Source organism: Martes martes (assembly GCF_963455335.1).
Source record: "Martes martes genome assembly, chromosome: 7".
NCBI classification, from domain to species: Eukaryota; Metazoa; Chordata; class Mammalia; order Carnivora; family Mustelidae; genus Martes; species Martes martes.
Genome location: NC_137894.1, coordinates 5,020,435 through 5,036,622, shown reverse-complemented (window position 1 = coordinate 5,036,622; position 16,188 = coordinate 5,020,435). Strand labels below are relative to the sequence as shown.

Below are 16,188 nucleotides of genomic sequence, written 5' to 3'. Positions count from 1 at the left end.
TCAACTCTCCGTAAACCAAACAAAGTGGTGAACTATGTCTACATGTACGTTTTCCCCCAGGGACTCTGAGATAATGCTTTTAAATTTGTTAAATATTTGTTATGGATTCATTTGGAACACATCGGACTACTGTATCTGCTTCAGCCATCCTCGTTTCTTCCTTGGATACAATGATTATTCTTAGGCTGACATTTTCAAGTTACTCACTACCTCACTGATGCAGATGTCTGCACCGAGTTGAACCATTTGTGTCTTGATAATGATTCTACTTGTTTTTTGCCTTTTGTGCATTTTCTTATCTAGATAAACTACATTTTTTTTTAAATTTGTGCCTTCCTCTTAGCCTGTGATCTTATTATGGCAAAGTGCTTCTAGTTCATATATGCTGAGTATTCTGACACCTTTCCAAGGATAATAGGCTAATATCTTCTGAGATTTTCTTCTGTTTTCTGTTACCAAATAATTTTGAGAGATATTTTTCCCTTGAATCTTCGGGGTAATTTCTCTTTTTGTGAATTGAAAACTTCACAGGCTAAAAAAAAAGTTATTAGTTGTTTTTCTCAAATTCATCCTTGTATTTAGAGAGATCTATCCAACACTGGCACCTGAAACCGTACAGGACGCCTAGAGTGTTCTTAGCTTCCTCCCTCTTGACCCACTTGGGTGACAAATCTATCATCTCGGAAATCTCAACACAATTAGTTATTAGGGAAATGCAAATTAAAATCACAATGAGATGTCACTTCACATTCCCCAGGATAGATATAGTAAAAAAATAAAGTAAAATAAAATAAAAAGTAGAAATAATAAGACAGAGACATTGGAACCTCATACATCACTGGTAGAAATGTAAAATTCTGTAGCTGCTTTGGAAAACAGTTTGGTAGCTCCTCAAAAAGTTAAACAGAGAGTTACCATATAACTAAGCAATTCCACTCTTAGGTATCTATCCAAGAGAACTGAAAACATGTTCATACAAACACATGTACACGGATGTTCACAGAAGCATTATTCCCAATAGCCAGAAAGCGGGTGCAACTCAATGTCTACCAACTGATGAATGGGCAACAAACGAGGATAGAGCCGTACCGTACCATGCAATGCTATCCGGAGCACAAAGAGAAATGAAGGACTGATACATGCTACAACAAGATACACAATGTCTTGAAAACATTATGCTAAGTAAGAGAAGTGAGTCACAAAAGAACCCATAATGTCTCATTTCATTTATACAAATGTCCAGAACAGGAAAATCTATACAGACAGATTAGCAGTGGTTCCACACGTGGCTGGCCGGGGACTGGGGAGTGGCTGCTAAATCATACAGAGTTTCTTTTTGGGATGATGAAATATTCTGGAATTAGTGGTGAAGCTTGCACAACCTTGTGAATATACTAAAAACCACTGACTTGTAAACTCTGAAAGGGTGAATTTTACGGTATATAAATTACAACTAAATAAAAAAAAATTTTTTTAAGAAAGAAAAAGCACTTAAGAAAGCCTCAAAATGATCTGTTTTTAAGTTTCAGTCTTATTTTGATGCTTGCTGTCTTTAAAGTAAAAACAGTTCTCATCTGGCATGTGCAAGTTTATTCATATACTAAAAAAAATGACTTCCTTTGTTTATTCCAAAAACGTTACCTGGCAGCCATCCTGATTAACCCACTTGTGCTGTACTTCGTCCCTGGCAGAGTCACTGAGGCCAGCGTGATACGCAAGAGCAGCGAGACCATCCTTCTGTAAAGTGTCCGCCATGGTGTCACATTCCCGTCTGGAGAGGCAGTAGATTATCCCAGAGTCATCTGCCAAGAAACCAAAACAGTATTGAGACATGAGAGCCTTTAACATAAATAACAACACAATTTTCGTTATGTTCTTCCTTTTTTTTTTTTTTTTTTAAAGAAGGCTCCACATCCAGTGTGGAGCCCAGTGCAGGGCTCAAAACCACGGCCCTGAGATCAAGTGCCAAACCGAGATCCAAGAGTGGGATGCTCAACCAACTGAGCCACCCAGGTGCCCCTCATTATGTTCTTGGAAATACACAAACCATAGGCAGATCTTCATAGTCTACTTATAGTGGGACGGGGTCACATAGGTAGAGTAACTCAAGCAAGGAGCTCATGCGTACTGGAAACCACAAGACATGACCTTTTGTTCTGTCCCCGGAATGACTCCTGGGGTGGACCTGCAGGAAGCCTGGGCGCTACTTCACATGGGCTATAAAATGGCCGGGCACCTTACACGAACACTGCGGAAAGCGTGTAGCAGCCTTACAAATTCTCCTAGCTTTTGATTCAGTTTCCTTCTAGGAAACTAATCTAGGAAATAAAGTGGTACAGGACTTCTATGAACAGTTTTCTTTCTCCTTTTGAAAATTAATTTTGGCCATTCTAACTGGTGTAAGGTGGTATCTCAATGTGGTTTTGATTTGAAAATTAGAAAAATTTTAATGGCCAACATTAGGAAATTAACAAAGGAATTATGAAGTAAGAGATACTGAAACTTTTTAAGTGATTTCCAATTTTTTTTTAAAAACCCATGAAAATGCTCAAGATATAAAACAGGTTAAGGGTAGAAAAACTGTAGACACAGTATGCTAATGGAAAGAAAAATGCACACAATTGCTGGAAGGAAATAAACCCCTAACGGTAATTGTGACTTGTCTGGAAGTAAGGTTTGTCTTTTGCTTCTTTCTTCTTGTTGCTTTCTCGGTTTTCTTTTTTTTTTTTTTTTTAAAGATTTTATTTATTTGTCAGAGAGAGAGAGGGAGAGAGAGTTAGCGAGCACAGGCAGAGGCAGAGGGAGAAGCAGGCTCCCTGCCAAGCAAGGATCCCGATGTGGGACTCGATCCCAGGATGCTGGGATCATGACCTGAGCCGAAGGCAGCCGCTCAACCAACTGAGCCACCCAGGTGTCCCAACTTTCTCGGTTTTCTTCATGAGCACATGTTATATGTACTTTTATGAGAATCACAAAATGAAAGGTATGAAAGAAAAAGTCCTCGCTCGCGGCACAGCCATAGGTATAGACAGACATGCTAACCATCTATGTTCTCTGCCTGGGAGAAGGAGGCTTAAGGAGGGAGATTGTGGATGACTTCTTGGTCTATCCCCCTTCATCGTTTGATTTGTTCAAATACATATACTAATTTTTTTAAGACTTTTTTTTAAACATGCTCTCTAGGGCACCTGGGTGGCTCAGTTGGTTAAACGTTTGCCTTTGGTTCAGGTCACAATGCCAGGGTCCTGGGAACAAGCCCTACATTGCACTCCCTGCTCAGCAGGCAGCCGGCTTCTCCCTCTGCCTCCCTCTTCCCCCCTGCTTGTGCTCTCTCTCAAATAAATAAATCTTTAAAAAAAAAAAAAAAAGTGATTTCCATACCCAACGTGGGGCTCAAACTCACGACCCCAAGATCATAAGTCACTTCCTCCGACAGAGCCAGCCAGGCGCCCCGCAAACATATATACTAGTTTTAAAAAAATGAAACAGAGGTGGTTAACTTGGTTAACAGAAACACTTCTCTATGGGGAAGTAGAAAAGGGGTTACGTGGAAAACCACCAGGCATTTCAGGATCTCATTTTAGCTAACAGAACTCAGAGGCACTCTTGGGAGAAGGCCCTAACACAGAAAGCAGCGTAATTCATACCAAGAGAAGCCAGAGGAGAGACACTGAAACCGCGAAGTATGACACGGGTGTGTAGGAGGGAATACTTCATATACTTTTTTCTTTGGGTTTATTGTTATCAAACCAAATGTGATTTTATAATTTCCAGGATTGAAAGAGTTGCAATATTCTGTTCTATAAATAGCTAGTTAGTGCTATTATAACAAGGAATGTTTAATATGCACACTGATATATTCTATTGTGGCACTAAAAAGACATTTATTACTTCTAGACATAATGTCACATGGCTGTACTCACGTGGGTGATGTTTCCTGATCCACTCTAAGCAATCAAATGCCACCTTCTTGGGTTTCTTCGGTAACACATAGTATTTCAGATTATGTCTATTAAAGCTCATGCTGAACCTAGAAGTCCCAAACATAAAATTTTGTTATTATAAGAAAGTATAGTTTTAGTCACCTTCACACATTGATCACTGCTTTTCCACTTTGCCAACCTAATTACCAAGCCATCCTGAGCTGAATACAGTCACTGGCAGCTTGCCTATCAGAACCCCGGAACGGAAGTCAGGTGAAGGGCTCGTGGACAGAACGGGGATAAGGAGCGAATGTGTATGGACGAGATGACAAGGAGTCAGGAGGGTTGTAGAAGAGAATGTGTAGAAAGACAGGTGAGTCGGGAGCAGAGTCGCCAGGATGAGGTTGACAAGCAAAGACAGATAAAACATTCCAAAGATTAAGAAAATCAGAGAAAACACACATTTCAGGCTATCGGTGTCCCCAAGTTTTGACTGTGTACATGAAGAGCTGATGGCAGGGTGGCAGCGGGAGCTCACACCCTCATCAGGGGTCCTGTCCTCTGCTTTGTGCCCCAGAGGGGATGTGGCTGACTCGGAGATGGACATGCTCCCCTTCTGCTGGCCCCCTTCCTCCTTCCCGCTTCCTTAGGGAGCTCTTCCCCATTCCTTCGTCTCTTGTGTTTCAGTCTCTTCCACAAATTCTTCCTTTTTGTCTGAGTGTGTCCTATGGGACCACCAATCCTAAAAGCAACAGAAGGGCCTCTGCACCCTATATTCCACTGCGGCCGGCACCTCACCTCTTTCTTTCCCTCCAGTATTAAGTTTCTCAGAAGACACTTACACCCCCAACCAACTAACCACACATCCAATTTCGATTCTTGGCACCTCCATTCTGGCCTCTGCTGTTACCATTCTACCCACATTTTTCTATCTAGGCTTTTGAAACTAAATACGGGCGTCTGCGTGGCTCAGTTGGTTAAGCGTCTGCCTTTAGCTCAGGTCATGATCTCAGGGTCCTGGGATCCAGTCCTGCATTGGGCTCCCCACTCAGCAGAAAGCCTGCTTCTCCCTCTGCCTGCAGCTCCCCCTGCTTGTGCTCCCTGTCTCTGTCAAATAAATAAATAAAATTAAAACAAACAAGCAAAAAACACCTAAAGAAAGGTGAGGGGATTGTTACAGGGTCCTTGGCCCTGCAAAGACCCCCGCCCTCCCAACCCCTGGTTCTGACATCTCCACAGGAAGGAGAGGTAACAGTTAAGGTTAGGGCATAAAGACATGTCCGTGCCTGCGTTGATGGAAGAAAAGAAAGAGACCGTAACTATAATAACCCATGGTTAAGGAGGATGCCTACGGACGGGGTGGGGGTGGGGATCAGAGGGAAGTACGATGGGGAATAAAACAACTTGCTTTCTGTCTTTGTCCCTGAATCCAAGCTGGTTGGGTCCAGGTTTGCTGCCAGCGGCAGGATACACTCATTTGGTTTGAGGACAGAAGAATGCCTTGTGTGTGGAGGGCAGCATGCATGTGAACGGACCGCTACGCAAGTCAGAAGGCCCCGCAACAGACCGTGGTCATGTTCTCGCCGAGCGCGGAGAGCACGCTGGTCTTTGTAAGGACCTCACTCTGACTTCCTCATCACTCCGTGTTGTTGGCCGGCCTCACAAAAACCCGCTACGAGCACCGACATTTTCACAGTCCACAGACTTGCCCCCACCATGCTCCTCTAATTTGTCTCCTTATCTCCTTCCTTTGCTTACTCCTTGAGTGGGGACCACTCCCCAATGTCCAGCTCTTCTCTTCTCCCCCACATCACCTTCTTCGGGGACTTCACTTGCCAGTTTAAGCAGCACCCAGTGCCATCCCCACTTGCCCCAACTTCTGCCCCCCTCCCCCGCTTAGACCTTAGCGTTCTAAACCACAGTCCAACTTCTTTATAAATCAGTGGCTGAAACAGGGGTATGCGTACCCCAGGGGTTCACAAAGACTTTCTAAAGTCACATAAGCAAAGACAGCTGTAGAGGAATCAACCGGCAGATTTCTGTTTTCACGTGGACTTTCTGCGTCAGGCTCTGTGCTCAGTGTGGAGTCCGCTTGTCCTTGTCCCTCTGCTCCTAACCTCCCCCACACTATCTCTCCATCTCTTAAATAAATGAATAAATAAATAATCTTTAAAAAGAGAGTGTGCGTGCACAAGCAGGGGTGGAGGGAAGGAAGAGGAAAAGAGAGAATCTTAAGCAAGCTCCACACTGAGTGTGGAGCCCGACGCTGGGCTCGATCCCACGACTCAGATCGTGACCTGAGCTGAAGTCAAGAGTCCAGTGCTCAAACAACTGAGCCACCCAGGTGCCCCTGAAACCTTCTTTAATCAAAGTACCAGAAACCCTTGGTAGGGCTTCATGTCTTTTAAGGGTTTTACATAGTTCTGTTGGGAGTAAAGTGTGACACGAGACATGAAGTACGCTGACCTTTGCTGGGATATTCTGATTTCAGACACACCGAGAGCAAAGTGGTGGCAGGGGAGATGATTTTCACCTTATGATGCTGCTTCTTGCATAGCTGGCTATTGTCACAGGACTCCTTGCTCTAAGAGTCTTGTGAGACGTCTGCTAACCAACACTTTGAAACCATCCCTCTTATGCTATTTATATGCACAAAACACTGAGAGCTCTCTTCTAGGGCTGGAAATGGCAGAGGAACACGTAGCGGATTGTGGCAAGAAAAGGCAGTAGATAAAAGACTGATCCGTCTATGGACTATTTCGATCAATAGTTCTCAGTCAATTATTTACAATCACTGTTGCAGCAAAGGAAACCACAGGCCTGACAGGATGATGGCATAAAAAGAACTGCCCAGGGGCGCCTGGGTGGCTCAGTGGGTTGGGCCTCTGCCTTCAGCTCAGGTCATGATCCCAGACTCCTGGGATCGAGCCACACATGGGGAATCTCTGCTCAGCAGGGAGCCTGCTTCCCCCTCGCTCTCTCTCTGTGTGCTGCCCTGCCTACTTGTGATCCCTCTCTCTGTGTCAAATAAATAAAGTATTAAAAAAAAAAAAAAAAGAACTGCCCAGGTATACAAATGATGTAGATGGTCTTTTTTTTTTTTTTTTTAAGATTTTATTTATTTGACAGAGAGAGACACAGCGAGAGAGGGAACACAAGCAGGTGGAGTGGGAAAGGGAGAAGCAGACTTCCCCTGAGCAGGAAGTCCAATGCAGGGCTCGATCCCAGGACCCTGTGATCACGACCTGAGCCGAAGGCAGACGCTTAACGACTGAGCCACCCAGGCGCCCCGATGTAGCTGGTCTTAAAAATCAGTTGAGTTACTTTGGGCTTAGGTTGGGAATGGTGCGTGAGTCTCCCTACCCATATGAACGCTGAAATGACTATAGACAAGAATGGCCTTGTTACCTTTCCCTACATTTTACATCATGCTTTAATTTCAGAACAATGTTTTATGTATTAAAAAAAAAAGGTCTGGGTCAAAAAAGAGACCACAGCAAGTGCACGTAGCATGAGAACCTACGACTCTGCTGGTGGGAATGGGAAACAGTACGGCTCCTTTGGAAACACCTGGCAGTTCTGCAGAAGGCGAAAAACAGTCACCCAACAAGTACGCACTTCCACTCCTACGTGCATGCCCACGAGAAGGGAAGGAGGAGGTCCACACAAAACCCTGTGTGTGAACATATATTTCAGCATTAGTCATAAGAGCCCCAAATGGAAACAACCTAGATATTCACTAATAAATAAAATGGGCCACACCCATATAATGGAGTATTATTCAGCAATAAACTTTGAAAACATCATGTTAAGTGGAAGAAGCCAGTTACAGAAGACCATGGGTCAGATGATTTCATTTGTATGAGATAGCCAAAGCAGGCAAATCTACAAACAGAAGGCAGACTAGTGGTTGCGGGTAGGCATGTGGGGGAGGGGGAATGACTGCTACTGGACGTGGGTGTTTTTGCAGGGTGAGGAAGACATTCCAAAATTGATTGTGGTGATGGCTGCACAACTCACTAAAGCCCACTGAACTGTACCCTTGAAATAGGGGAATTGTATGGTACATGGATTACATCTCAATAAAGCAGTTATCAAAAACTGACACATCATCTGAAAAATGTCTAATATTTGTGTCATAATTAAAAAAAAAAAAAAAACTTAGGGATGCCTGGGTGGCTCAGTCAGTTAAGCTTCTGCCTTCAGCTCAGGTCATGATCCCAGGGTCATAGGATCGAGCCCTGCATCAGGCTCCTTGTTCAGCGGGGAGTCTGCTTCTCCCTCTGCCTGCTGATCCCCATGCTTGTGTGTGCACGTTCTCTCTCTCACCCTGGCAAGTAAATAAATAAAATCTTTAAAAAAAAAAAACACCACCACCTTAGAAGTGTTACCTAATTACCTTAGTCAAACAAATTACTAAAGATAATAAAATGACATGACATTAGGAAATAAAGTTGCCGATCTCAAACTCAAAACCACAACAGATCTCTCCACTATAAAAGGCCCGCTGAACCCCAGCACACGGGCCAGGTTGTACACAGTTTGCTACGTTGAGAATGTCAGCAGTTGCTTAGAGTTTGTCTTACCTGTTCTGTTGGAAAATAGGATGTTTGGAATTACCAAATATTTTTCTTTTAAGATAAAAACATATGCAGGGGGAGAGGGAGAGGGAGAAGCAGGCTTCTGGCTGAGCAGGGAGCCCGATGCGGGGCTTGATCCTGGGACCTGAGATCATGATCCGAGCCGAAGGCAGACGCTTAACAACTAAGCCACCCAGGTGCCCCTGGAATTACCAAATATTCTAGTCAGAGACAGGTCCCATCAACTGATGAATGTATAAATAAACACAGAATGCCCATACAATGGAAGATTACTTAGCCTTAAGGAACCCGGTACTGATACAAGCGGCCACAGGGATGAGCCATGAGAAGACTGTGCTCAGGAAAAGCCGATGGGCACACAGGAGAAGGGGAACATGGGGAGTGACCACTAACGAGTACCACGTTTCTTTTTGGGGTGATGAAAATGTTCTACGTTTACATTTGGGGGATGGCTGGATAACTCTGTGAAGACAAAAAACCCCCCGAATGCTAATCTTTAAATGGGTGAATTTTATGATGTGTCATTTATCCCCCCCCCTTTTTTTTTAAGTAGGCTCATGCCCAGTGTGGGGTTCAAACTCACCACCTGGAGATCAAGGGTCTCAATCTACCAACTAAGCGAGCCAGGCACCCAAATTATATCTCAATAAAGATCTTATTTTTTAAAAAAGCTTAAGACTCCACGGTATCTTCACTTAGGGAGTACTGTATCAGTTGACATTAACATGGTAACTATGATTAGGTCCAGGGTGTCAAACTCATATGTCATTTTAAGTGATGTGTCAGGAAATGGAATCAATTTGTGCTCAGCTCTTGTTGCTTTTGAAACTGAGATAGTTGTCATGGGGATGTGTACCACACAGTTTACGTGAATTGAGAAAGTCAGAATTTTCCTTTTAAATAAATGAAAGTAAGTTTAATTTAGGTGATGGGTTTGGCAACAAACGCTGGCTTGGCCAACCAAGTTATACAGAAGTCATGTCCCAATATTTGAAAGAGCTAGCTGGTAGCCACAAAATTTTGATAAAACTATTATTTAAAAGCATATCCCACAATAAAAATACCTTAGATTTATAATATGTAATACAGTAATAATATTATAATATATTAATTATATATTAATATAAAATATCAATTATATTTATGTTATATAATATAAATTATATATAACATTAAAAATGTTTCAGCCAAGTGTACTGAAACTAACAGCATTTTGATTTCCCCAACTCTTCCGAATGTAGTGGATACAAGATGCATTTCAGTGAAAAAGGAACAAGAATACTGATTGACCGACTGATTGGTGGGAGAGAGGCCGACGGAGAGAGAATCTCCAGCAGGCTCCATGCTCAGTGCAGAGCCTGATGTGGGGTTTAAACTCACAACCCTGAGATCACGACCTGAGCCAAAACCAAGAGCCAGATGCCTAACCTACTGAGCCACCCAGGCGCCCACGAACAAGAATATTTAATGGTCATTAGAAAAGTCTTGGTAAAGTATTTTTTTATAGCATGTTTCCCAGAAAAAGTAAAGTGAGTAACTAATGATCTGACTTATTTTGCCAGTCAAATAGTTTACAATTCTTCACTTTCCACAAAATTGAAAGGATTTGAGTTGTCAGCTGACAGATCATTAAAAATAATTTTTGACGACAGATCATTATGTAATTTTGGCATATACGTCAGAAAAAATTCAAATAATTGAGTGTTACTGTTATAATAAATGCTTTCCATTCCCATCTACATGTTTATGTGAGCAACGGTTCTGAATGCTCACATCTATAAAAATAAGAAATACGAGCTGTTTTGATTTGTCAAAACAAATGTTGTATCAGCTAGCTGAAAGAAGTCCTATCTCATTAAATTACACATTCCCAATCAAAATGTATGCTAAAATTTGAAAAATACGGTTAAACTGTTCTGACTGGTTACATAAACTAATGATTATAATAGTTCGATCTGGAAGAAAATTTTGGTATGGGAAATTTAAAAAAACACCTTTTAATTTATGCATCTATTTTCTTGCATGTAAGTATAGTAGACTAAGCAACAAGACTTCATGCATAAAAATATTCTGCCTTAGGATAAAAATCTGGGGAAACTGAAAGAGAAATAGGGAGTTCACAGAGAAAAAGGAAAGATGTAAACTATCTGTTTAAGAACATTCTGAAGATAAAGTTAAAAATTTTTAATGTGGTTTTTAAGTTAGTGAAAGTAGGTACAAAATTTCTATTATATTTATATTCTACTGGAAACATTTAAAAGGGCCAGGTAACAATTTTATTTAAAAATGTTATTTACCACAGATCACATTCTCTTTATTTAAAACTCATGCTGAAAAATTTCTGGTGTTAGGTTAGAAACACACAAGGGGTACGGTTTTCCAAAATCCTTTCAGGAGGCCCATATGACCACAAAAAGCTGGAAGACTGAGGCCATGACCATCCCGACCCACCCCCCTTAAACATCCCCCGCACCACTGAGCTAAAAATCAAATTCATTACCCACTCCTCCATCCCTGCTCCCTTCCTGCACGTCCAATTATGGTCAGTGGTGGTGGTCACCTGCACCAGAAACTGTACACAGAAACTTCCATGACGTCTGCCTTTCTTACGCCATCAGCTGCCAGTCTCCTGGATTCAGCTGTGCTTTCCCTCCACCCTGTCCCCTGCATCCTCTGCTGCTGCCACCATCGTCACCGTCTCCTAGAACGCTAGGAGCTGTCTGGCCTCCGATCTCTCATTTCTCTGCTCTACCTTCTGTTTCACTGCCAGCATGATCATTCTACCATAGGGTTCAGGTCAAGCCACTTTCCAGGTCACGCTGCCCACAGGACGAAGTCCAAACACTTTATCATCGCGAAATGCAAGATCCCTGTGATTGGGCGTCGACCTGCCTGTCCAGGGCCAGCCCTTCTCCAGGTCTCTCCACTCACCCCATGAATTATCATCCGTTCCTTGGAACCAACTTGTACTTTGATGCCCAAAACTCCAGCCCCGAATCTTCACTCTCCACCCGTGAAAGTGCCATCCTCACCACTTCACACCCCCGAGGATAACCAAAGAGGCACACGGTAACACGTGTTGGAGTGGACAGGGAGAAACCACAACCCTCACACACTGCATGCTGCCGCTGCTTTGGAAAACCACCTGCAGTTTGCATGGCCCGATGACGCCCCTGCCGGACAGATGTCCCTGAGAAACGAAAGCTCCTGTCTATGTGACAACTTAGACACAAAGGCTCATAGAAGTATTCCTAAGTATAACAGCCACAAAATGGAAACAACTCAAAATGCCACCACATGATAAACGAATGAATAAAATGCAGAGCGTACACATACGATGGCGTATTTTTTGTCACTGAAACAGAATGAAGTACCGTCACACACTGCGACGCAGATGAACTGTGGACACATGTGCTACGTGAGAGGCCAGCCACAGCAGGCCACGTCCTGTAATTCTGTTTTTTTTTTTTTTTAAGACTTTATTTATTTATTTGATACAGAGAGAGAGATCACAAGTAGGCAGAGAGGCACGCAGAGAGAGAGGGGGAAGCAGGCTCCCCGCTGAGCAGAGAACCCGATGCGGGGCTCGATCCCAGGACCCTGAGATCATGACCTGAGCCGAAGGCAGAGGCTTATATTAACCCACTGAGCCACCAAGGTACCCCTAAAATTCTGTTTATATGAAATGTCCAGCTTAGGCAAAAATATATGAAGACACGAAGTAGATCAGTGGTTGTCTAGGGCTGGAGAAGTGGGGGGATAGTCGGAACTGCTAATGGGTATGGAGTTTCTTTTAAGGGAGACAAAAATGTTCTAAAAGTAGCGGTGGGATTGCACAACATTGTGAATACACTAAAAAAAAAAAAATCCTAGAATTGCACACTTTAAAAAGGTGCATTTTAAGGTATGTAAACTATATCTCAACGCAGCTGCTTACAAAAAAGACTACTCAGCCTACAAAGCCCGCTTCCCGTATAAAACCTCATCCGACCCCTCCTCATTAACAACCAGTTGTTATTTTGGGTTATCGTCAGTCTTGCCTTCCTGAGTTCCTGCAGTCATAATTTACATCTCTAATTACCACTTACTTCATTCTGCAACTTATTAAAAAGTATTTCAAGGGTTCTGAAACCAGACTGTTTGGGTTTAAGTCCTCCCTCCATCATTCGCAAAGCATATGACCTTGTTCAAATTACTTCTCTGTGCCTCTGTTTCCTCATTCCAAAGTGAGGAAAACAGGAGTACTTACCTCATAAGCCTTTTGGGTGGAGAAATGAGTTCATATACATAAAAGGTCAAGAATAGCGCCTGGCACATTGTATAGGCTAAATATGTAACTGTCAGCTCCTGTTACTACCGTATTACGCTACATTGTTGTATCAGCTGTCTATAAGTCTGTCTCCTCTTTCTCAGTTTATATTTTAAGGTCCTAAGGAAAAGGAATAAAATCTCTATTTTATTATCTACCCTCGTATTTCCCAAAGAAGAAGAAGATCAGCACAGAGTAGCTGTAGGAGAGGAGCATGGGGGCCAGGGCTCCAACCCTAGGGAGACCGGCCTTCACCGGGGCCCATGACACAGCAGCAGCTGGGTAAATTTAATCCAAACAAGGGCCGATTGGCAAAAGAGATCAGGAAAAAATGTACCAGAAAGTGTCTGTTAAAATCTTTTACTTCCACTAAGAGATTTAAACTCTCCCAAATATAGAAATACCAAATATATTAAGGAATCAACAGAGTTGCCCAAATTTTCATATTTTACCCACATTTACCAAAATTCCTCCATATGTTCCATTTATTCATTCGTACTGAGTGCCAATTATGCACAGGGTGCCACATGCTAGACTCAGGAAATGTACAATCTATTGCTTTTCCAGGCTGATCTCCTCACATGACTAGGAAAAGATTTTAAAGGTGTCTGTCTCTGAATGCATCTGAGCAATGTTTACTCAAACAAAAACAACAAATTCCGTACTTAGAAAAAGTTATTCAAAAGGTGAATTGAATTTATATAATTTCTTTTAACTATGTGCATTTGGTAATTAATATGACTGGCCTAAAAGAAGGAGTAGACTGCATCTGGAATAAATTTAATGGAAAAAAGCTAAAAACATGGCCTATTAAAAAAAAGAAAGGCTCCCACAGATCAGTGTGGTACTTACAAAAGTGAATTTCTAGCACGTAGGTTATTCACTAGAACCTAAAGCGTAATATGACACTTAAATATAATGTTATAAAGTATATCAATTATGGAAGCAAAATCTCCCCCACCCCCAAAGTCTACACAAACACCTTCTGCAAGTGGGATTAAAGTAGAATATTCCATTTCAAATTTTGGGATTTCACAGAGAAAATTCTGAGGACTCAAAAATTCGTGCGCTCAAGAATGCCAGTTTAATCTGCAAAGGTCCCTGTAGCTGTCTTAATCTCATGCTCCCCCATATCCTTCATGTGGCACTTTCGGTTCTTCCCGTAACCTGCTGAACAAGGCTGCTGTTTTTACCGACAATATTTAGAGAGCCAGCTTACTGTCTGTATTTCCAAATGAACAAAAGGCGTGCCTTAGCCATTCACTCCAACACATCAGTCATTTCTTCAGGCATTCCTCAAACTCAAAGCACCCCTGATAAATTAGAAGGGAGAAGTATTTTCACTGGCACACAGCAGCTGTTGAGTAAGTATCTGCTGAGCGAGTGCACCTATCAGAGAATGCACCTGCCTCTACCAACTCATGGAAAGAACAATCTAGTACACAGATATGTGGGGCTACTCCTTTATAGCAGTTTCTGTTACGAGTAATTACGGATTTGGTGGCAAGAAGAAGCACTTTGCTGTTGAGATGAAAACAAAGTATAAAAGCTGTTACACATCATTTCTGGATGGGTTTCAGCATCTTGGATTAAGTGGGGCTTCAGGGGAAAACGACAGAGCAGGGTCATCTCTTCACTTCCTGTGTACGCTCTAGGATGTACAGGAGCCGGAATCAGATAAACACAAGCTAATTTGCTCCTGGGACCTCTTAGAGTTATCAGGTACAGCACATACTTTATCCCTACTTCCAAAATAGCTATGGGGATAGAGCTTTAATTTTAGTAAGGAAAAAGCCACTAGGGCTTGGTTCCCATATTTTGCTGCACACTGGAGTCACTTGGGGACTTTCCAGAAACATAATGGCTCCCAGCCCCCCAAATTCTGATCTAAATGACAGAGTGCAATCTGTGCCTTGGGGTTTTCAAAGCTCAGTCTGTGGTTCTCCTGTGCAGCAATCCAGGAATCACTGCCCCCGGGTGTTTTAATTCAGGACTTTCAGCAACTTACACCTGAGGCTGGAGAATCTTCAGCTGAGTGAGGATGTCCTTCTGTACCCTGGGGTTAGCCGTGGCGGTAAGGGCCATCACTGGAACAGAAGGGAACTTCTGGCGAAGCATATTCATTCTTTTGTAATCTTGGCGGAAATCATGTCCCCACTAGTTGGAAAAAAAAATACTGCTTTTCAGACTGTCTGGATCTTCCTTACATAAAGAGAAAACACTGCTCACTGTACTGAGAACCACTGTATTCTTCAGCAAGCTAGAAGAGTAAGTTACCGATTTCCCTCTATTCTGGAAATACATATCCTACTGGTAGTATGTATTGAGATTTCAAGTCACATAAACCAGTATTTACCTGACTGACACAATGTGCTTCATCAATGACAAAACGTGCCAAGAGCTTCCTCTCATACAGATTCTCCAGAGTGGAAATCAGTCTATTACTTGCACAGACCTAGAGCAGAAATGTATTCATTAGAGATCTGAAAACATTTAAACACCACATCACCTTAAGGGCTCTGTTGTCTTTAAGTTTCACTACAACGTAAGCTGTATTAAAACCTCCATATAAAAGAAGTTCTTACTTCAATGTATGAAGAGAATTGGCAGAAGTAATAGAAAATTCTGAATGAGACCTTCTAGAATATTCACCCCCATTTAGCAAGCAATTATGTATTAGGTCAGTGGTTCTAAAGCATTTTTTCTGCCTCAATATACCTGAGGTTCACCACACATTTACGCTGGTAACAGGGTTATAGATGTATGTTGTGGGAGGGCATGCTATTTGGGGGATGGCGACACACACACTTGTATGTATATATGTATTTCATGGTTCCATCTATATACAGGGCCTAGAAGCAATGATGTCCCAGTGGCAACGACAAAACCTGGCATCCATATCTAGACAGGGACATGTCAAAAGGACACAGAAGCAGTGAGTTGGAACTCTTCTACTAGTCAAATCTAGGACAATTAGAACATCCAAATAAACAATGAGAACTGATGATAGCCCCCTGACAAATTAAGAACCCATGACTTTAAGTTGATATAAATACATAAGTAGATAAAAGGGAAAGCTCTTCATCATAAGAGAACGCCAGCTAAGTCAGAAAAGTCATCATTTGGCATCCATTATAGTAAACACTGACAGGGAGTCATCAACGGATGATAAAAACTCTCTTGGGTAAGTCTGATGAGTAACAGGAAACTTACCCAGTCTCAGAGTATCCCACAGCAGGATACCCGCCAATTGCAAAAGCCAAAATGTACATTTATTTTTGTAATTATTATAGTAATCGCAACAACGACAAAAAGGAATTTTGTAGTGGAGAAACTGGGCAGACATCACCTCAAC

General features: G+C 42.3%; 1 protein-coding gene across 1 annotated transcript in view; it reads right to left on the bottom strand.

The window, feature by feature from the left end:
- The window catches only part of BLM (BLM RecQ like helicase), an 89,731-nt gene that overhangs the window by 28,300 nt on the left and 45,243 nt on the right, over positions 1–16,188 (bottom strand). Inside the window, exons 11-14 of the mRNA XM_080808151.1 lie at positions 15,190–15,288; positions 14,842–14,990; positions 3,924–4,030; positions 1,642–1,802 (exon numbers count right to left, since the gene is read on the bottom strand). Of these exons, the coding sequence (XP_080664277.1) occupies positions 1,642–1,802; positions 3,924–4,030; positions 14,842–14,990; positions 15,190–15,288 (516 nt within the window). The remainder of the gene's footprint in view (positions 1–1,641; positions 1,803–3,923; positions 4,031–14,841; positions 14,991–15,189; positions 15,289–16,188) is intronic.